Source organism: Onychomys torridus, chromosome 5 (genome assembly GCF_903995425.1).
Source record: "Onychomys torridus chromosome 5, mOncTor1.1, whole genome shotgun sequence".
Lineage (NCBI taxonomy): Eukaryota > Metazoa > Chordata > Mammalia > Rodentia > Cricetidae > Onychomys > Onychomys torridus.
The window spans coordinates 98,930,128-98,953,781 of NC_050447.1; the positions used below are offsets into that span (position 1 = coordinate 98,930,128).

Sequence of the window (23,654 nt, forward strand, 5' to 3'; positions counted from 1 at the left end):
TACAAAGAAACCTTGTCTCAAAAAAACAAAAGAAAAAAACCCCACAAACGAACGAACAAAAAGACAGGAAAGCTGACCAGAAACAAGGAGAAACACCCCCATACTCCATACAGTACAGGCAATCCTGTGCCGTTTACAAAGAAGTCTTAGGAAATCAAAGCCTTTGCCACAACCCCTCTGAACATGCAGCTGCTTATCACCAAGCTGACAGACGCCCTGGCCTGGATGTGACCTGTGCCCATCCAACTGTCTATCACTCCAGCATTTCCTTCCCCGTATTCTGGGCCCAAGTTGGGCAGTCCCATGGGGACTGGGGAGCCACTGCCCACAGTGACTACCCTTTGTGAGGGGCAGGAACATGTGAGCATGCACACTGTACCTTCCTGAGGCAGTGGGGTTGTGCTGGGGTCCCAGAACTGCCTGGGCCCCACAGCCACAGGGATATGGCATCCATTGGTCCCTAGATAAATAAGGGGAAGGTTGATATTTATGTCTAAGAAGATGAGGACTGGCTGAGTTTTTTAAAATTCATAACTCTGATAACCTACTTGTTTATTTTAAAAAATGGATGGCATGTCCCTATAGATCTAGGTAGTTTTATTCTTTTATGAAGAAGTGAAGAACCCTATAAGCCTCCATAACACACATACTTGACCTCAAGATACTCGTCAATGCCATATTTGGACCCTTCTCGCCCAAGGCCAGACTGCTTCACCCCACCAAATGGACACTCCACCGAAGAGATCAGTCCTTCATTCACGCCGATCATGCCCACCTCCAGCTGCTCCGCCACTCTCCAGATCTGGGCTGGGTCTTGAGAGTAAAAGTACCCTAGCAGAGGAACAAAAGGACACATACCACCTGAGGAATGCTCGCGAAGGTCACATGTGCCCGACTCTGAGGATGCCTAGTCACATGGACCTGGGGTTCTCCTGCTTGCGGGTAAAGCCTCAGGTTGGTTTTGCCCACATTTTCATCCTAAGAACCTGGGGCATCGTGTTGGGCTTCTGTTTCTTTCTTGTTGGGGTTCTCCCCACTCCCTCCAGGGCTTGGTAACCATGAACTTCTGTGTTCTTGTTTCCTGCTCTTCAATACACCCTCCTTTAGATATCTGGAGAACATGTTCAGACCTTGCAGTCAGTCCTAGTTGTCTATGAAACAAGGCCACATTTCTCAGTGGGCAATCAGCCCCCAGTGTGGCTGCAGTCAGCCCTTCCTGCTTACTCCTGACTCCAGTTGATAGCCACTGTCTCCAGACTCATCCATCCAGTTCAGGGTCATCTCATTATCATGCTGCGGCTCAACTCGCTTGGGCCTCTCTGCCTGGATTCTTTCATCTCTGCACAGTCAGCATCTACTTATCACGTATCGGAGACTATGGGGTCCAGCCCCTCGACAGTCCTCTCCCAGGGTCCGGGAAGAATCTACAACCAGCTGATAATTTAATCTTGATGAGAAGAAATGAGTCTATGTACACAAAACTCCTTAGTCCATACACTTTATTATTCTATGTCGGTTCTCTCTCTACAAGCTTATACTCTGCTCTCATTTTTTGCTCCTTTCTTGCCTGATTTCTCTCTACATTTATCTGTTGTCCCTTCCAGGTTCTCTTAATTCCTTCATCTAGTTCTGTCCTTTCTAGGCTCCCATCCATCTAGTTCTTTCCCACTCAGCTCCTCTCCCATCTCCTTCTCTCTCATCTTGTTTTCCCTCATCTTGTTCTTCCCCATCTGGCTCTTCTTCCTCTTCCATCTTGTTCCTCTGCTACTCTCTTTTAGCTCTTCAATCTAGTTCTTCCCATCTAGTTCGTTCCCCTCCAGTTCTTACCCATCTATCTAGTTCTTCCGTTCTCTTTTCTCTGTCTCTCCAAGTTCTCTCTTCAAAAAAAATCCTCCTCTCTCTCCTACCTCTCAGTTCTCCCTAAGTCTCTCAGGAATCTAGTTATAAACCCATGCAATAGCAATCTTCTCAAAGAGCAAGGTTACCAGGCTTGAATTCTTATGGGGTCCATAAAGGCAGGTAAGAATTTTCCTTAGGCAGTGACCACCAGGCTTTCTTTTACAACCCAAAAGGGGAGTGGAGTGGTAAAGGAGGAGGTCAATAGAGAGCTAATGATCGGTTAGTATATGAAGACGGGAATTTATGTGCTCAATCTACTTTCCTAGAAGTGGTTAGGTAAGAAATTTAGGGTCTCACCCTAAATTGCACAAGAAATAAAGTTATCCGCCTGACCTAGGAGACAGGTGTTGTTTCTTTGATGCTTGATAGGCATTTACTATGTTAGGAGTTCTTGGAAGCACACAAGAAAATCATTTAAGGAACCAGCTAATATACATGTACAAAAGCTAAAATATCACCAAGACTTCTTAAGCCACAGCTTGACCTTTGGAGAAGTCCTTGACTTTTCCAAGTAGTAGCTTTTGTGATAAGACCTGAATTCCACTGAGTTTTCCTGCGGCTTGCAGCAATCACGTAGGACCTAAGGCATGGCTTCCTCCACATCACACCATTGAAAGAGGAGGAGGTGTTGCTCGTGACCTTGAAGAAGCCTAGGACCACCCGTTGCTCCAGCATCACCACAACCGAGTGTGTGACAGCATGCTTGCCTTCCTCTCCATAAACAGTTTGCGTTATATCCACAAAGGAGTCTCTAGAGAGCTGCAGCAGTATCTTATGTGTGTCACTACATGTGATTTTAGCAAAAAGGCCAAGAAATGATAGATTACACCTCTGTAACCCACAGTTCTGCATTTATACCCAGGGCCAATGAGCACATTTTCTCAGTATCATCTCCAAACTGAAAGAACAGCAGCCATCTAGTGATGATCAACACACACACACACACACACACACACACACGTTTCCCATCTCTAGACACACTGTCCATGACTCTGCTGATGAGGCTTCTTCAGAATACCAGGACAAGTCAAATGTGAAAAAAAGCACTGAGCGTTATGTCTCTGGGAAACTGCATGTGACTCTCCACCTAGAACAATCTGCACCCCCACATTGTCTCCCACCCTCAGCTCTAGTCAGAACGCTCTACATGTGTGTCAGGGGTCACAGGAAAAAGGAACATGTTTGCACGAGGCCACTTTGCCACTTGTAAAGAAACAAAGCATATCATTGTTTGAGTTTGCTAGGCAAGGTGGTGAATGCCTTTAGTTCCAGCTCTCTGAGACAGAGGCAGGTAGATTTCTGGAGTTCAAGGCCAGTGCAGAACCTAGCACTGACTTGAGGAGATGACTATGGTGGCTTCCGGACAGACACCTACCTGCTAATCCAACATCGACTGCATTTGCGATGGCAATGGCCTCTTCTTCTTTGTCAAACCTGCCAGAGTTAAAGCAGGTCATAAGCAAAATCCTTAAGGTGAAGAGGAAACACAGCCAGCTTTATCTTCTCCCGATTCATTTCCTAAATCCCGACAAGAAGATCAGGGTTGCCAAGTGATCCAAGGGGGGAGTACAAGAGGAGGTACAAACGCAGACACGGCAACTGAGCCCTCTCTAAGATGCATCAGTGCAGCCCACCCTTGCCAAGAGAAAGGGAGAAGCAGACCAACTCGGCAGAGACACTGTCAAACAATGTTTAAAAAAGGGCTACTCATTGGTAAAGAGTACTTGCTCTCACAGAGGACCTGGGTTCAATTCTTAGTACCCACATGGTGGCTCACAGCTGGTAACTCCAGTCCCAGAGACCTGACACTCTCTTCTGAGCCCTTCTAGGCCCTGGATCCAAATAGATAAAGGAATATTTTCAGAACACTGATCTGAGAACTATTAATTACTTTTTAAGATTGGATAAAGGATCACATGAGGTCAAAGTTCATTACCTCTAGACTGCTGAGATACAGTCCTTGAAGGTACTCCTCATCAGGGGAAAAAAAATTAAGTTTAGAGGCAGCAGGAGACAAAAATGGAGTTTGATGAATTTTGTGCTTGAAACTGGGTATGGCATATGCCTATTATCTCAACACTTGGAAAGCTGAGGCAAGAAGGCTGAGAGTCCAAGGCAAGCCTGGGTTACAAAAACAGAACACACACACACACACACAAAAAAAAAAACTGGGCCTAGGGCCTAGGGAGATATCTGGCTCTGCTGGGGAAGTGCTGAGTTCGACCCCCAGCACGCATGTAAAAACCCAGTTTGGTGGCCTGTGCTTGTAATCCCAGGTTCGGGGAGACAGACAAAGAAGTATCCCTGGAATTGTTAGCTAACCAGTCTAACTAGAGAGTCCCAGGTGCCAGTGAAAGGCCCTGTCTAAAACTAGGAGGTGGACAGCTCCCAAGAAACAACACCCGGGGCTGACCCACAGCCCCCGAATCAAAACCAAAATATCACAGTGCAGCTCTGCCTCAGCTGCTTGGGCCTCCCACTGCACCCTGGAGACAGCCCAGGAGCCGCTCTGGCTTTCCTTCCAGTCTTCCTTCCTGCTACCACAGAGGAACGTACTTGACCACCGGTGCCAGGGGCCCAAAGGTCTCTTCAGTGATGCAGAGCATGTCCGTGGTGGCGTGGCTGAGCAGGGTAGGCTCAAAGAAGTTCCCCCCACTCTGGTGTCGCTTCCCGCCTGTCACAACGGTGGCGCCTTTGGCCACTGCGTCATTCACGTGCTTCTCTACCTGTGAAATGAGAAGAGCACAAGGTTAGGCTGGATGAGGACATTTTCCAAACTGTACCATCTCTTAAAATGTCAGACAGCAAAAACTATAGTTGTTGCTGTTTCTCTGTTTCCCTGTAAAAACCAGCAAGCACGGGGGCTCAGCACGCAAGCCTGACAATCAAGGTTCAACTCCTGGGACCCCCGTGGTGGAAGAGAGAACCAGTTCTGGAAAGCCCAGGGTTTCCCTGAGCTTTGGCTTCACGGCAAGCGGGGCTGGTTGTACTTTCTTAGATTCACTTGTCCACTTTTATCAGGGCTGAAGGGACGTTGAGCTGCATCTCCAACACAAAGGCATTACTTACCTATGGCAGGTGTTCTGTCTTAGAAATGTGTCCTTAGCTGATTTCACTATTGAATAAATGACATACAGTATTTTGATACAAACCCAGATGGCCTAGCATGCCTATATCGTGTATGTGTAGGCTATACGTGGTATAGCCTATTGCACCAAAGGCACTGATGAACAGAATAACTCAAATCAAGCCTAAGAGAAAGCCACACAATCAAAGGACATTCCAGGGAATCTGGAGAGATGGCTCCGTGGTTAAGAACATTACTGCTCTTGCAGAAGACTCAAGTTTGGTCCCTAGCACCCACGTTGTGAGAAGCTTACAACCGCCTGTAACTCTAGATAAAGAAGTAAGGGCTCTTAACCTCCAGGTCACCCCTCTGGCTCCCTCACTTTCTGACTCTTAAAAAGATTAAAAAAAAAAAAAAAACCAAAACAGTAGAACAAAGCATGGAACATATGTGATATAAAAGCAGAGTTGGGGGGGGGGGAGGAATGAGCAAGAAGGGAACTCGGAGGAGGAGGGTAGGCAGGGAAAAGATGAGAACAAAGTCTAATGAAATACATGTATGAGAATGCCAAGATGAAACCCTTAATTTTAATGATAACTTAAACAAATGAAAATAGCTAAAACCAGGGCTGGTGAGCGCTCAGCAGGCAACTGTGCTTGCTGCCAATCTTGAGAACCTGAGTTCTTTCCCTGGGATCCAGGTGGTGGAAGAGAGAAGGACTCTAGCACATTGTCCTCCGATCTCTATACCTGTGCTGTGGCATACGTGTGCCCTGCCCCCCCCCCAGACTCACGCTCAGATACACTGAGTAAATAAGTGTAATAAAAATGAAGCAAAAGCCAAACACACACTAGTATAACAAAGAGAAAGCTCACCCTGCTGGTCACCCAGACTGTGGCGTTTAACAAACAATTCCTTCCTTCAAGGAGCTTCCCTCTGTCATTTCCTACCTGTGGGATGCCTGCAATTCTATGTGCCTTCTTTTGGGTGTCTACATGAAAATTCTTCTGGAAGGACATCAAGGAAAAAGCTTCTTATGACAGAAAACTTAGGGAGGGCAGAAGACCTAATGGGCCAATCTCAGGTTCTCAGGTGGAGCAGGAAGCGCATGTCCAGACATCACCGTCCATACACATGGATAGTGGTAGGAATCCCCACCCCCTGCCACCTTCCTCCCCCCCCATCCCTCCCTTTAAACCTTTTTGCATTTCCCCATTATTTCCAAAACAGCCTTGCTGGGGGCCTTATGAAAATACTTTTATTTAATTAGGCTTTTAATACTGACATCACAAAATGTCCTTAATGCAGACAATATGACCAACTTACCTTTTCTACTGCTTTCTCATTAATTAATGGGCCTTGAGTTGTTCCTTCCTCGAATCCATTACCCACACGCAGGCTTTTCTGCATTGCTTCTGCAAACTTCTTTACAAAGGAATCGTAGATACCCCGTTGCACCAGGAATCTGTTTGCGCAAACACAAGTCTAGCAGAAGACAAAACAAATCCACAGTTAGTTTTTCAGAATCGGCTGGTTCAAGAAATGTAAGACAACCCTTCCCGAAATGGTTCTCATGAGTCCAGCCTTCTATGTTCTTCCCAGGTGGGGAATAAACCCCCTGAGTGAACACATCTGTCCAGTTCTTCCCATAGCTACCACACATATAGAGCTAAACATATAAGCAAGAATAAATAGCTGTGTGAACAAAACCCAAATAACCAGAAAAGCAGCCATTCAATATACTATTAGAAAGCAAAGGCTGTAATATTCCTGAGGAGTAGGGATGCAGCAGCAGAGAACACAGGGATGAGGTCAAACAATAACGCATACCCTCCAGCCAATCCTTCCAAGTGTTTTGCTGAATCTGTGATTTCAAAAATGGATACAAGGGCTTTCTTTTGGGGACAGAGACATGGCTCAGCAGTTATTTGCTCTTGTAGGAGGACCTTCTAGCACCCATGCTGGCCAGTTCAACAACTGTCTGTAACCCCAGGTCTATAAGATCTGATGTCCTCTTCTGACCACACATGGACACACACTTATATACATAACAAATAATAATAGTAAAGGACTGGGGATAAAGTTTTGTGGTAGACTGCTTGCCTGGTATGCATAGGCCATGGGTTCTATTCCCAGTACTGCCAAAAAACAATAAAAGAAACAAACAAAAAATTATGAGGGGACCTGAGAAGATGGCTCAGAGGTTAGGAGTATTTGCACAGGACCCAGGTTCAGTTCCTGACACCCACATGGAAGCTCACAACAGTTTTGGGGTTCAGATGTCCTCTCTGACCTCTCAGGGCAATGGACACATATATAGTGTACATGCATGCAGGCAGAGAAACACTCACACTTATTAAACAAAAATTAATATTTTTTGAAAGCTCATAAACTTGCATCTTTATAGTTTATTGGCTGAATGTTTGTGAATAAAAAAAAAATCTTTTTTTTTAAAAGGCCATCTTCCATGTCAGATTGAAATATTGAGACTCTGGCTTGTTATCTGTCCAGTCAGACTTCATATTTTAAAATGATAAAATATAAGCATACTATAGAAAATGTAGTTATCATTGATAATTTTTTTCCCATATTGTGTTTTCCTAGTAGAAATAAGTGTATGTATAATTGTGTCCTATGCACAGTTTAACACAGTTCAAAGCCATAGCTATGTATAGAACTCTGCCGACATTTTGTATTTGCTTAAAAAAAAATTTCTAATTCTGTAATAACAATAACAACAACAAACTATTTAGATTATATGAAAAGGAAAAATTAATGACCAAAAGTCAAAACAAGGAAGAGAAGTTCTATAGAATAGTTTATACCACCAGCTTCCCTCTTTGGAGGCTATTTATCTCAGAACAGCATTTAAGAAGCCCATTGAGCCGGACATAGCAGCACATGCCTTCTAATTCCAGGAGGGCTTCATTCCCAGATGGCTTGTGCTACAGAGCAAGTTCAGTGCCAGGCTGGGCTACAAGGGGAGTGCTTGTCTGTAAAAATGAAGCCAAGATCTTCGGCTTGTTGCCTACACTTTTAAGGCCCAGTTGTCTAAGAGTATGACTTAAGCAGCCAGCTTCTGGCAGGGGCTTGGGCAACAGCATGGGAATAGGACCCTTGGCTCCTAGCACCGGGACTTGGAGGTTGACTCAAGTCACTCAGTCTTTTTGGCTTCAGTTCCTAGATTTATATCAGAAGTCCTGAAGGTGCCTGTCAGAGCTGACATCCAGGATTTCCTGGGCAAGTGTATAAGCTCCCCCAGTCCCTCAGGACAACTAAGTAGGATACCAGGCATCCTCCTCTGGCTTCTGCACATGCTCAAAAGGGTCATAGGCCTACACACATGTGTATACATATACCATATACACACATATATAAATAAAGACATGAAATTCTCGAAACTCTCTGAAGCAACAGACTATCTCTTACTTCCCTTTGGACAATCCAAGCCTAACTAGTCCCTGAAACTACTCATTAAATGCTTGCTCACAGAATAAGCACCTGAATTCACAAAGGAACCAGGGAGAGAGGCAAGGCCACAGCGGTGCTCGGATCTTTGTAAAACACATACACCTACCCTTATCCCAGCCCTGAAAGTGTCTGGATGTCTCACCTGCCCAGCATTCCTAAACTTAGATGCCATTGCGCCCGCGACAGCCTGGTCCACATTGGCACTGTCAAAAACGATGAATGGGGCGAGGCCGCCCAGCTCCATGGAGACACGCTTCACAGTGTTTGCCGCATGGTGCAGCAGGATCTGCAGGGGTGCAGCAGGGGAACACTGTGACCATCCAAATGCAACATGTCCCTGTTTGCATAGAAAGTACCTTCTTCCCTGATGGCTTAGATGTCCAGCTGGTGACCCCAGTGAGAGGGGATTAGATCAGGAGTTCATAGCTGAGTGGGCCGCTCATAGCGGTGGGGTCTAGCCAGGAAGGAGGTCACGGGGAAATGTGTTTGGAGGATGTATCTGGTCCTGGACCTCTCCTCTCCATCAGTGCTTCCTGCCATGATGCTTCTGCCTCATTACAGGGCTAAAAGCAATGGAGCCACCCGACCATGGGCTGAAACCTCCTAAACTACTCGCCAAAACACCCCTCAAATCTTCCCCTCCTCCTTTAAGTTATTTTTCTCATGTATTTTGTAACAACAGAAAACTAACATTTAAGGCTGCTAAACCTGTTTTTTAAAAAACAAAACAAAACAAATTGTTTTAAAAAATTGTAATTTGTTTTTACAAAATTACTCAATAATGAGCCAGGCGGTGGTGGCGCATGCCTTTGATCCCAGCACTCCAGAGGCAGAGCCAGGTGGATCTCTGTGAGTTTGAGGCCAGCCTGGTCTACAGAGCGAGATCCAGGACAGGCACCAAAACTACACAGCGAAATCCCGTCTCAGAAGAAAAAAAATACCCAGTAATAAAAATTTTAAGGTGCACACAAAATCACCTTGCTTTAGATATCATTTTATATAAGAAAAGGGAGACATTATAATGCATTATTATTACTTTTGTTTCAAGACAGGGTTTCTCTGTAGCTTTGTAGCCTGTCCTAGAACTTGCTCTATAGACCAGGCTGGCCTCGAACTCACAGAGATCTGCCTGCCTCTGCCTCCTGAGTGCTGGGATTAAAGGCATGCACCACCAGTGCCCAGTGATAATACATTATTTTTAATACATATTTATTTATAAATTCTTTGAGAATTCAATACATGTATACAATATACTCTGGAGACTACAGATTCTTATTTCATTAGATTTGATTTTAAAAACCCACTAGGAAAGTGGCAGGAAACTAAAGGCAATTATTTACAGAAGACGAGGAAGGAGTCAGCAACACTGTGAGCTGGGGCAATGCCAATGGTAAACAATGCCAACACCATCTTGAGTTTTGAACCACAATATCAATTCAAAAATTATATGACTGGCCAGGTGTGGTGGTACATTCCTTTAGTCCCAGCACTTGGGAGGCAGAGATAAGTGGGTCTCTGTGAGTTCAAGGCCAATCTGGTCTACATAGCAAGTTCTGGACAGCAGGGCTATGTAGATCCTGTTTCCAATAGAATGAAACAAAAACATAAAATAGCAATTCTATGCTCTATAAAGAGAAAGCCTTAGAACCGCCCACACTTGTTTGACGTCACATACCTTTCCTGTCGCTGTTGAGCCAGTGAAGGAAATTTTGGACACCAGTGGATCGGTGCACAGCACCTCCCCCACTTCCTTGGCTTTGGTTCTAGAGCAGGGAATGACGTTATAGACCCCTGGAGGGATTCCAGCCTGGTTTGCAAGCTTTAAGGAGAAAGAGCAAACACAGTAAGAGGGATTGAGCTGGAAAACAAAACACGGAATCAGAAATAAACATGTTTAGTCCAGAACACAATGTAAAATGTAAGCCTGCCTTGGAGCAGAATAAAAACACAGTGAGGAGAACCAGACATGGTGGTGCATGTCGATAACTTCAACTCTTGGGAGGTAGAGGCAGGGGGACCACAAGTTCAAGGTCATTCTAGGTTACATAGTGAGTTAAAGGCCAGCCTCAGCTATAGGAGACCCCATGCCCCAAAAACATATATTTTGGGCTGGATAGACAGCTCAGTGGTTATAAGCATGTACAGCTCTTTCAGAGAACCTGAGTTTAGTTCCCATCACCCATAGCTTACCACTCTCTAGCTTCAGGGTATCCAATGCCCTTTTTTGGGTATAGACCTCCACACACAGAAAGACAAATAAAGGTAATAAAATTAATATACATATATATTAAATATCAGCACTAATAAAAACCTTATTTCAGTTCTATATATACATGTATGTATATGTATGACTGTGTGTATATGTATACACATACATACAGATATATGTGCTAAGAAATAAACCCACAGTCTCATTCTACTAAGCACAACTCTACACTAAGCTATACTCCTAATGCCCTAAATAAATACTCACATATAAACTAAGCATCTCCGTTAGGTATTGCTAAGTACAGTGTCTTAGGTAAGAGTTTCAGCGCCCCCTCCTGTTCAGTCCACCAGCAGCTGTGGGCTTTTCATGAAGATTCTGATGCTAATCTCAAGGACTTTTTGACTGACTGTAGACTCCTGGGGTAGAGTGTGGAAAGGGTGTTCAGAAAGAACTCACCATTGGTGATCAGGGGGCAAAGCTGCTCTCTAGTTCCTTGTGGGACAGAGTTGAAGATAGGGAGGCATGGACAGAGGGACCTCAGCAGAGGTGAGGGGAGGGTGTGGTGGAGTGGGCCTGGGGACCTGGGTCTTTCCATGGCAGGACTCTGGATCAGGTCTGTCCTGAATTTGTTACATTTCTGATCCAGAGCCTCCATTTGTAGCTCTCACTGGCCTCAAACTGGTGGCCATCCTCCTGCCTCAGCCTCTCCAGTGCTGAGATTACTGGAGTAGTTTGCAAGGTTTTTAATCTCATTGCTCTCATAAAAACAATAACCATGAAGCCAATATCTTTATACGTTAATCAAAAAATTTAAACAAACAAACAAAAATAAAACCAAACTGGCAATGAGGTAGCAACCCCAAATATCAGGACATTGTTTACAGGAAGACCAGGGGACTGAGTTTTTCCACAGTGACAAATTACAAGTGGGTGGAGGTGCCACCTCCAGAGATAAGACCTGTGTGAGGAGGGAGACAGAAGGATGGTCCTGGATAGACCCAAAGGAAGCCCAGAGGTGCTCAGGGGACCACGGGGCACAGGCAGGCCACCCTGAGAAACAGAGATGCAGTCTGAATGAGTCAGAATAACCAGAGATGTGGTGAGAGAATGCAATAAAAAAATTGAGAGTAAAAAAAAAATTCAGAAATGACAGCCAAGCTGTAAGAACATGAGAACAGCTTATATGAGAACAACAAAGAATGAATGTAACACACAAAACCTTGTTTTATCTGCTCTTTGTGGAATTACATTTTCTGCATCTCAAAAATATCTAATATGCCAAAGGAGTCCCTTTGAGGTGGCATGTCCCATCACTTCTTCATTAATGGTAGGGAAGGCTAAGCACATGCTCGACCCCTTCATTATTTCTCTAAGTGTATAAAGCATGACGACGTGAAGAGGGCTGCCAGGTGCTCAGTGGTAAAGTGCTATGAAAGCCCAGAGACCTAAGTTGGAGACCACATAAAGGTGGAAGGAGAGGATGGACCCACAAAGTTGTCCTCTGACCTCCACATGAGTGTTACAGAATATGTGTCCATCTCCCTCATCATATACCTATACACAGTAATAATGCATACTGAGTATTGTGAAAATACACATAGAAGCAAGTGTCATGGGATCATCTGGGGAAGAATGTTCCAGAAGAAGAAGGTTGTTCCGAATTGAGGGTGAGGTTGGCAGATATAAGGGGCGGCAGGAACCAGAGAGGCTCAAACAGAAGAATGGAGGGGCTCTGAAGCAAAGACAAGCCGGAGGGTGCTGCAGTTGGGGAGGTGGCCTAGACCCCTGCAGTGAAGCTGCATTTTACTCCGAGTGACATGGGAAGCCGTCTGAGAGGTCTAGACAGAAAAGTAAAACGATTTGACTGAGTGAAGACTGAACTAGGATCAGGATGGTGGATAAGAAGCCTGGGGCTGGAGAGATGGCTCAGTGGTTCAAAGCACTGGCTGCTCTTCCTGAGGACCTGGATCAGGTTCTTAGCACCCACACCAGGGGGCTCTTTAAGCACCTGAAACTCCAGCTCCAGGGTTGCCAACACCCTCTCCTGGCCTCTGCAGGCACTGCATGAACACAACACACGGAACACAAACATATACCTAAATACAAATAAGTCTTAAAAAAAGCAAAAACCAAAAAAATATAAAAATTCATGCGAGAGCAAGAGCGAAGCTGGGTGGTGGCAGCGCACGCCTTTCATCCCAGCAGGGGCAGGTGAATCTCTGAGTTCAAGGCCAGCCTGCTCTACAGAGCAAGTTCCAGGACTACACAGAGAAACCCGTCTCAAAAAAACTAATAAATAAATAAATGAATTAAAATTTTTAAAAAATTTTTTAAGTAAAAGAAAGCTCCTAAATGTGGGAAACACCCACATATTTAGTGCAATGAAAAATGATGATGGATCAATATCACTTTTAGGGCATCAAAACGTGACCAAGAGGAATCTGAAAATCTCCCCTCCTTTCTTCTTTTCCAGGAAATCAGCACGTGACGTAGGGCAGCTGCTGTGCACCAAGACAGCCACTCTGCACACAGCAGGAGACGTCACTGGCAGAGAAGGAAATTCCGAAAATTCTTCCTCCCGGGCCTGAGAAGAATCCACCTGGGCACCAGTTGGTTCTGCACAGAGACTCACCTGCGCCAAGGCCAGGGCGGAGTAGGGCGTGTCTTCGGCAGGTTTCACCACCACAGTGCAGCCAGCTGCCAGGGCGGCCCCCACTTTCCGGGTGATCATGGCACTAGGAAAATTCCACTGGAAGAACAGAGTTACGATGGGAGTGTGGGGACTGCCTCAGGATCCAGTCAAGGCACGGCAGAGCCGGTCATAATTCCATTGCACAACTGACTGGCACACCTGTTTGCTGCTGCGCAGGTGAGCTCTCAGAACAGCCGATCCTGGTCAGTTTGAGGGACTCAGGAGGTCAATGTTCACAGGAGCAGGACACAGTCTGGCAGTTTGATACGGTACAAAACTATCTAGACCGATATCTTCCGTGAGGGCCATATTTTATAGGATGAATAGTTTCTGTCATAACTTTGCATCTCTGCAGTTGCCTCAAAAAAACTGGCTCATAAATGAACCCCATGTGTACTAATAAAACTTTATTAATAAACACAGGGGCTGAGCTAGATTTGGACTGAGGCTCTTTAAAGTAAAATATTGGTGATGTGACTTTGAAAATGGCTGATGACTTACTTCCTTTCACCCACATATTTATAGGGACTAGATATCCATGGATCTATAATAATTTCACTTATTTATGTGTATATGTATATATGTATGATATATGTGTGTACATGCCTGGATCCCCTGGAGCTAGAGTTTCAGGCAGTTGTGAACCATCTGATATGGGTGCTGGGAACCAAACTCAGATCTTCTGGAAGCGCAGCCAGTGCTCCTAACTGGTGAGCCATCTCTCCAGCCCCACAGTAACTTTTTTTTAACAAACTCTCGAGTAGTGTATATTCTGTCTCTGGTATGGTTCTAAGTACTTTGAAATTTCCACGAACTAAATCCTTATGATCTCTCAATGAACTCATTGTTATTATTGTCTCTATTTACAGACTTGGGGGAACTGAGGAATCACAGTTAAATACCGTGTCCAAGGTCACATGACCAGCAATAGTGAACGTCAGGGCAGGCTTCATCAGTCTAGATAGCAAGGAAGATTATCTAAAACAGATCTGGACAGAGGAGGCCAGCAGCCTTGAAACCAGCCGGCAAACGCTGGAGAGAAGCTGGCACCATGCCCCTCCAGGAAGGCCTGGTGAGAGGAATGGGTATATGCCAGCCCCGTCCGGGCAGAGGTAGCATCTTACTTCACAGCCCTTGGACCTCCCGAATCTGGCCCTGTGCCTACCCACAGGAGCACAAATGCTTTGCTATTGATGATAATCACAAAGCAAACATATTTCTTTAATAATGGTCTAAAAAGTAAAGAGAAAATGTCCCCTTTGAAGTCCATTTAAAAAAAATGACAAAATTTCAAAGGTCTTTTCAGAGGAGCTCGGTAATACCGATGGAGTCTCTATGCCAGGTCAGAAGAGCCTCTGCGGGTCACCCGGTTTTTGAAGGCATCGGAAAGCATGTATTCCCACTTCTGCCACTACATCTGACGCTGTCACAGAGAATGTGGAAACACACCTCTACCTCCGGGAAAGGAATCAGGAAACCAAGGGCAGGCAGCAAAGCCCGCAAGGCAGCCACACCTGTACACTGGGAAGGAGACGCCGTTTCCCACCATCCCACCCAGGCTCCCACCCGGACTGTGCTGGTCTTGCCACATACCGGTGTGATGATTGCGGCCACACCAACGGGCTGCTTGAGGACCAGCCCCCGCTTATCCTTGGCAGAGGTATAGATGATGTCTCCATAAATACGACGAGCTTCCTCGGAGAACCATTCTAGGAAAAGGGCTGAATACAGAATCTCTCCCTGGGCCTCTTTCAGTGGCTTTCCCTAAATCAAACCAGAAAAGGTCATGTGCATTGTCTTCTAAAAAAAAAAAGCACAGCTCTGTGTTTCTACGTTATTCAAAGCTGTGAGAAGAGAAAATGGTTCCTATTGCAAAGACCAGAGACAGCTGAGAAATGACTACCTTTGTGCAAGTCTTAGGGATTGGAATGATAGAGGGAAGAAGAGTCACCAACACATGTTCACAGTAGGGGTGGACATCGAGCACTGTCTATCCTAAGGCTTCCCAAATCGTGGTGTGAAATCTGATTCTCTGAACGAACTAATGGTGCAGTTTACAAACTTAAAAATAATGAGGAACACCCGGAGGTGGTGGCGCACACCTTTAATCCCAGCACTCGGGAGGCAGAGCCAGGCAGATCTCTGTGAGTTCGAGGTCAGCCTGGGCTACAGAGTGAGATCCAGGACAGGCACCAAAACTACACAGAAAAACCCTGTCTTGAAAAACAAAAACAAAAACAACAAAAAATGAGAAAATTAAAAATGGGCTAATAGAGGAAAATAACTGGGTCACAGCAGCTGAAGTTAACTACACAAGAACAAGCCAGTCAAAAATCCAACACTGGGGCCCAGCAGCTCCCATGGCTAGCTAGGAGACATAAGCACTTGATGGCTGGTGGGGGAGGGATGAATGTTTATCTAAAGGGGTGGCCACTTGTAGGTTGCCCATACCCCAGTGTGTGGCCTCACACCCATGACCAGCACTGTCTGGACTAAGGTCACCAAAGGTGAAATGAAGAGGACACGGAACTGGGAGGGGACATGTTGAAGGGGTACAAGGGGAGTTGGCGTGGGGGGAGGGGGAGACTGATAGCCTACAAATATATTGTACACATGTATGAAATTCTCAGGAAATAAACAAGCAATATTATATTTCAAAAAAAAGAAAAGAATTGGCTCAGTGGTTAAGAGCACTGGCTGCTTTCCCAGAGGACCAGGGTTCAAATCCCAGCACCCATATGGTGTCTCACAACCATCTGTAACTCCAGTTCCAGGAGATTCAGTGTCCTTTTCTGGCCTCATTTGCACTCACATATGTACATACACACATATGCATGAATAAATAATAGCATGTCTTAAAAATAAATAAAAACTAGAATGATTAAAAAAAAATCATTGTTCATATAGCTCTACACAGACCTATTTCCTAAATATTTACTTTTGTTATTTTTAATTGTATGTGTCTGTGGGGCTGTGTGTGCACTTGAGTGCAGGTGCCCACAGGTCAGAGGCATTGGATTCCCTGGAGCTGGAGTTACAGGCAGTTGTGAGTTACCTGTCGTGAGTTTGGGGAACTGAACTTGGGTCCTCTGCAAGGGTAGTGCACGGTCTCAATTGCTGAGCCATTTCTCCAGCCCTCCAAATCTATTTTTTTTTTTTTTTTTGCAAATTAGCAACACATATACTAGAACACATAAATTTTGTTTTAGCAAATGTGTTTTCTGAGCACCATGACAACTCAGTCCCTTTGTCATCGAAGGGTCAAATATTTCTAAGCTGCAGGACAACAGCCCGGGGAAGCCTTGACTGTCTAACCACCAAGCTCTGGTCTAACCACCCCAGGACTCTTCCTCGGGGCAGCAAGCTTGTGAACTCACACTCTCGGCTGTGATGATCTTGGCAAGGTCATCCTTATTCTGCATCATTAAGTCATACCATTTACGAAGCAATGAACTCCTCTCCTAGAAAAGAAATGAGACAAGCAAATGAACTGAAGGGAAAGAAAGCCACTCCATAGTCTTCCCCCTCCATGTGTGCAGCTCACATGGAGCGGAACAGTTCACTCGCACTGTCCGCTTCACCAGGCTATGGGATGTCTCAACAGCTGGTGAAACACTCTTGGGTTTGTCTCTGGGTGCTCTTCCCAGAAGAGATGAGCATCTGGCAGGGGAAGGGAGTAACAGAAGGGACAAACTAGAGTAGGTTATAATGACACACATGTATGAAGAAGCCACCAGAAAACCAAGGAGGAGGCTGAGGCAGGAGGATTGCTTGGACCCAGAATTTCTAGGCAAGCCTGTATCAATTCAATGATGAATATATATCTGAGGTTGATGTCATTCTAGAAACAAGATGTGGTCTAGGTGTGGTGGTCCAAGTCTCTAATTCCAGTACTTAGAAGGTGGAGGATCTCTGTGAGTTCAAGGACAACCTGGTCTACATTGTGGGTTCTAGGGCAGCCAGGAATAGATAGTGGGGAAAAAGTGTGTGTGTGTGTGTGTGTGTGTGTGTGTGTGTGTGTGTGTGTGTTTGGACACAGACACCAAAACACATCCAGAAAACACTATCTGAACAAATACAAGGAAACAACCATCTATAAACCATATAGGAGGATCTGGAACAAATCCTGCCCTCAGTCTTTAGAAGGAGCCACTGTTGGAATACTTTGGCTTTAGACTTCAGCTCTAGGACAGGACGTGTTTGTTTGTAAGGTTCCCTGGTTGGCAGCATCTTGTTACAGCAGCTGTCGAATGCTGACAAAGGTACCCCTCCATTTATGATGAAGTCATGTCCTTGGGGTGGGTAGTCAACACCGTCCTAAGGAGAAAGCGCTCCTAACACAAGTGAGCACTGAGCAGTCTAGCTCAGCACTCAGCAGAAAGTCAAGAGCTTTCCTCTCACAGCAAGTTATCTGGAAACCATGGCTTGCTGCTGTAGCCTGGCATCAAAAGGGAGACCCCACTGCACATGCATGGCTCACTCAAGAAAAGATCAAAAGCCTCAATTCCACCGAAAATGCACTGCTCTCAAACTATCGTAAAGCGGAAAAAAAATCCTCGCTTGACTAGTAATTCGAAGATTGCCTGTTCACCCTAACTATGGGGCTGTGTGGACACACAAACTCAAACAGGGCTTCAGAGGGGCAGAAGAGTGGATGGTCACATGTGGCTCCCATCCCAGGTCCTTCACTAGACCCACCTAGTCTCTTCAGCCACACAGGTCCACCTCACAGGGCCTTCAAAAGACTAAACACATCCCTTGGGAAGTACCAGCGATACTGCTCAGCCTTCAGTCGCCCACAGCCTTGTTCCCTGGACTGCTGACAGCTACCTGAGATGGCAGAGGGACTTTGCTAATGTGGTCATGGATCAGTGGCCAGGTGGGCCCGGCGCGACCATGACAGTGGCAGTGACAGGGCAGAGTGCGGAGTCGCTATTCTTGGATATCATGTTACTACAACTATCACAAGGTAAAACGTTCCTGCTTTGAAAAGTTCCACAGTCTAGAAATTCAACACTTTCAGTTTCTTTAAAACATCCAGTCTCTCTAAAACATCTAAACTCTCTAAAATACCCCAAATCTCTCTGAAATACCCAGAGTCTCTCTAAATGTCCAAAATCTTCATAGAATTCCCAAGTCTCTTAACTATAAGCTCCTGCAAAACTAAAACTAAGTTCAATACATCTTATTATAAGAGGGAAGAACCAGGCAGAGTTTCAATCAGATCAGAGAAAACCAAGGTCCAACGTGCAAAGCTCAATGCCAGACATTTGGCGCTCATGGTCTTGGACTTGGCAGTGGCACTTCTCCAGCTCTGCCATCTACAGCACACACAGCTTATCTCACAGACTCAGGTTGGCACCACTGCATAGTTGCTGCTGTCCTTGGTGGCCATCCATTCATTGTATTGGCATCTCCAAAATGCTGAGTTGTCCTGATGGAAATGGGCTGCACCGTCACCAATTGCCTCTCCCGGGCTCTCTTCCGGGAGATCCTGCCACATGGTTCTCAGCCTCAACTTTTCTTCACAACCCCTTCCATCCTGGGACTTCTACTAAGGCTGCACCTTCACCCATGGCTCTCCTGGCCTTTCTTCAGGGACTCCAGCCCTGCCACACAGCATCGAGCCTCAACTTCTCTCAATGACCCCTCATGCCTTAAAACCAGTAGCACCTGGGTAACTCTTTTTCTTTCTTTCTTTCTTTCTTTCTTTCTTTCTTTCTTTCTCTCTCTCTCTCTCTCTCTCTCTCTCTCTCTCTCTCTCTCTCTCTCTCGGTTTTTCAAGACAGGGTTCCTCTGTGTAGCTTTGTGCCTCTCCTGGAACTCACTTGGTAGCCCAGGCTGGCCTCAAACTCACAGAGATGCGCCTGCCTCTGCCTCCCAAGTGCTCGGATTAAAGGCGTGCACCACCACCACCCGGCTCTGGGTAACTCTTATACCTTACTAAAGTTGACTTCCAGCATGAGGTTACAGCCTCATCCAACCCTGGACCACAGTCTCTGTGTGCTGACCCCGAGGAAATATTCACAGAAGATTTCATCTCCCTGTTGCTGCTGTCTGTCTGTCCGTCTCTTGGTTTTTCGAGACAGGGTTTCTTTGTTTAGCCTTGGTCGTCCTGGTACTCACTCTGTAGAGCTTCAAACTCATAGAGATCCTCCTGCCTCTGCCTCCCAAGTGCTGGGATTAAAGGTGTGTGTCACTGCATCTGGCTTGCTCGGCTCTTTTGAGTGACCACTGATTCCTCAGCTCCTGCTAACCAGCATTGGTTGTCCCAGCAAAGCAATAGTTTTGCTTTAGTAGCTCTTCATTTAAAATAACATAAATGGCTTTGATAGAGTCCTTAAGGGACTTTAACTTTTCCTCTGGAATTTCACAAGCCAGCCCTCCATCATCTGCATTGATCTCCACATAAACTCCCACAGAACAGCCCAGTGAACTCCGAGCACTCAATGGCTTTTCCGAAGTTCCAGTGGTACCACAATCCTGATCTGGTACTAATTTCTGGCTTAGGGTTTCTATTGCTGTGCTAAAATATCATGACCAAAAGCAGCTTGGGGAGGAACGAGTTCATTTCATGTTATACTTCTACATTCCATCAACCAGCCAACGAAGTTGGGGCAAGAATTGGAGGCAGGAACTGACAAGGAGACAATGAAGGACTGCTGCTGACTAGCTTGCTCCTCATGGTTTGCTCATCCTACCTTCTTATATACCCCAGGACCACCAACCTACCCACAATCTCACATCAATCAAGAAAATGCCTGACAGCTTGCCTACAGGCCAATCATATTCTTATTAAGATTCTCCTTCCCCAGATGGCCCTACTTGGGTCAAGTTGACAGAAAGAAGTCCACCAGCACACACACACACACACACACACACACACACACACACACACGTACACACACTGTCCAGCTCTAGGACAGACATAGCCAGTAGAGATGAAGCTTCTGGATCAGGACCAGCTTGATACCTCCATGTCCTATGACTCAAATATGCCGTATCTTCGGCAATGGGGTCTTACCATCAAGTTCTAGGAGCTAACCAATAGCACCAGCAATGGCCTTTAATGACACTAAAATCCTCTTTTTAAAAAAGTCATTGGAAACCTATGACTTCTACTGTAGAAGTTTCCATAGACAGACAGACAGACAGATTTAAAATGAAGTCACTGTCTAACATGATGCCAATGCCTTTACTAGGTACCACAGGCTAACAAATAAAGAGCCCAGTACCAGGAATGGGTTACATCTTTTGGGATTGTTAACCACTGAGGCCCCACAGACCTCCAAACAGTGCAGGCTATTATTGATCTTAGATTTCTTCCAGCTAAATCCATAGGAAAAACAAAATTATTTGCCTTATAAAGTTAGCCTACCTCAGGAGTTTCCTTATTAACAACAAAATCAGGCCAATAACTCCTCTCAACAGGTCTGTCTCTACCACTGCCCACCTAGGTCTCCCATCAGCACCAGGACTGGAGTCCCCTGCTGCCACACTCGGTCAAAGCAAACCTGGAAGTCCTTGGGTGGTCCACAGGACCCAACTGAAGCATCCTTCCTCCCCTCCTCTAGGACAGCTTCCGGCATGTCCTCCCAGTTCTTGGTCCACTACGGGCCACAAGCGCCTCCTTGCTGCTCTGGAAGCCAAGCGGCCGCGTCCCTGAGTTGTTCAGGATTTCCCCTCACCTCTTAGTCCTGATAGCCTCAGGAAGACTGACCTTGATGTTATAGGGGGAAATGTGTCCCCTCCAAGAGTGAGGTGTTGAAGTCTACACCCACCTCCCCAGTGCCTGAGAATGAGACTGTGCTTGGAGATAAAGTTTAAAGACGTGCTTAAGCTCAGCTAGGTCACAGGTCAACAAGTGGCCCCAGAAAAACGTGAGGGTGACAGAACCGAGAAGCATGTCTACAAGTGTGGAAGGAGGGCCTGAGAAGAACCAGCCTGCTGCCATCCTGACCTTAGGGCTTCCATTGCGGCAACAGAACACCATGACCAAAGCAAGCTGGGAAGGAGAAGGTTTATCTGGCTCACCTTCCATTTCATACCCATCAATGAAGGACATCAGGATAAGAACTCAAACAGGGCAGGAACCTGCGGGCAGGAGCTGATGCGGAGGCCGTGAAAGGGTGCTGCTTACTGGTTTGTTCCCTATAGCTTGCTCAGCCTGCTTTCTTACAGAACCCAGGACCACCAGGCCAAGGATGGCACCACCCACCATGGGCCGGGCCCTACCCCACTGATCACTAATTAAGAAAATGCCTAGGGCTGGGAATTTAGCTCAGTGGTAGAGTGCTCGCCTAGCAATCGCAAGGCCCTGGGTTCAATCCTCAGCTCAAAACAAAAACAAAAACAAAAGAAAATGCCTGACAGACTTGCCTGTGACCTGATCTTATGGAGACATTTTCTTAATTGAAGCTCCCTCCTCTCCTCCACTCAGAGGACTTTAGCTAGTGTCAAGCTGACATAAGACCAGTCAGCACGACCCCTGACTTCTAGCCTCCAGAACTGCAGGGAGACACAATTCTGTCACGTAAGCCACCCAGACAGTATTTTGCTGTGACATCCTCACAGACCTGTACACATGATCACACTCTTGTTCTGTACCTTGCCCTTCCCTCTGACCTCTGACCCCTGCCCCTGGCATTATTCATTACCTCCAGCACACTTCCTGGCTGAGGTAGGTGTTCATTGCTTGCAGTTTGGATCCCCCAAACACACACACCACATGAGCTTTGTAAAGGGCTGGATTTTTAAAAAAGATTTATTTGCTTTTATTTTATGTACATGAGCATTTGCCTGCACATACACATGTGCACCTTCTGAGAACCTGCGACCCCCTGGAACTGGAGTTACCGACTGTTAATCGTCACCATGGGAGGGCTGAGAACTGAACCCAGAAATTCGGCCAGTGGCTGAACCATATCTCCAGCACTCCTCACCCCCACTTTTTTTCTTTGACTCAGCATTCCAAGCACCCCCAGAAGTATGTGACAGGGAGCCGGTGCTCACTAACTAACTATCCACTGGTGGTGGATGTTAAGACTCTGGTGCTTGTACCCCTATCACTAGGCACCTATCTTCAGAGAGGCTGTGGATGACAGGGAAGCCATGATTTCACGGAGTTGGCTGCAGGTGTAATATCATAAACGGAGGAGGAAGACTGTTTCTAAAGTAGTTTTCTGTCCATTGTCCACACATTTGTTTTTTTTTTTTTGTTTGTTTGTTTGTTTGTTTTTGAGCTGAGGATGGAACCCAGGGCCTTGTGCTTGCAAGGCAAGCGCTCTACCACTGAGCTAAACCCCCAACCTTCACACATTTGTTAGTAAGTAGCAGCCCTTGCCTATTAAGTCTGAAAATCAGAGAATGCACCTGGATTTTTCCCTCCCCTGAACAAAGCTCACACATCCTTCTCAGTGTCCTTGACACAACTATACATACAGCTCCACATGCAGCCTACACATACAGTTGTACAGCCCCTACATACAGCTCCCTCCCACTTCTGTGTACACACACACACACACACACACACACACACACACACACACACACACACACACGCTGGCTAACATTATTCAGCTCACTTTTATTATGCACCCCTGTCGGTCTCTCTTACTTGAGATTTGAAAACAGGGGATCTGACATCTTGGTGGGCACCGACCCCAAGCTCCAAACTTATTTGTCCCTTTTTGTTGTTGCTCTGGCTTTCTGCACTGTGCACCCCGGCGAACTGGGGTGGGGGTGTCACGGGCTGGTTTCACTTGGGGGTATCTGCCTCCCACTAGGCCGGGAGCCAACATCCGACGGCGGCGCTCTCACCTTGACCGAGACCCCTTTCCAGCTGCAGAAGGCATCGTGGGCGGCGCGCACGGCGGCGCGGGCCTCGGGCACCCCGCAGTCGGCCACGGTGCCCAGCGTGGCGCCGCTGGCCGGGTCCTGCACCGGGAAGGTGCCGGGGGCCGGGAGCCAGCGGCCTCCCACGAAGCTGTCCCCGCGGAGTAGGTCGGCGGGGAGGCCGGCGGGGCCGCGAGCGTAGCTGCGACACTGGGCTCCGGCGGACGCCGGGCGGAGGCAGCGGCCGGGACGCTGCAACGCCAGACGCGCGGCCCAGAAACTCCGCAGCAGAAAGCAGGTCGCCATGGCCCGGCAGTGGCGGCGACAGAGGAAAGGGACAGGCAAGCGGGCTCGCAGGAGTTCAGGGGTCGCGGGGAAGCGGGAGCGCGGCGGCGGGGACGCGCAGGGCGGCGGGGACGGCGGCGGGGGATGGCGGGGACGCCGAGAGCGCCCCCTCTCTGTGCTCCTGGAGCTGCGTGGTC

The 23,654-nt window shown here is 46.7% G+C and overlaps 1 protein-coding gene across 1 annotated transcript; it reads right to left on the reverse strand.

The window, feature by feature from the left end:
• On the reverse strand, positions 1-23,602 carry Aldh5a1 (aldehyde dehydrogenase 5 family member A1). The gene is made up of 10 exons (XM_036188980.1): positions 23,158-23,602; positions 16,716-16,799; positions 14,932-15,102; positions 13,279-13,395; positions 10,113-10,256; positions 8,580-8,723; positions 6,293-6,451; positions 4,456-4,625; positions 3,275-3,333; positions 1-831 (listed from the first exon to the last, which is right to left on the reverse strand). The coding sequence occupies exons 1-10, from the start codon at positions 23,476-23,478 to the stop codon at positions 626-628; spliced, it is 1,575 nt and encodes a 524-aa protein (XP_036044873.1). The 5' UTR covers positions 23,479-23,602; the 3' UTR covers positions 1-625.
• Between the last annotated feature and the right edge of the window lie 52 nt (positions 23,603-23,654).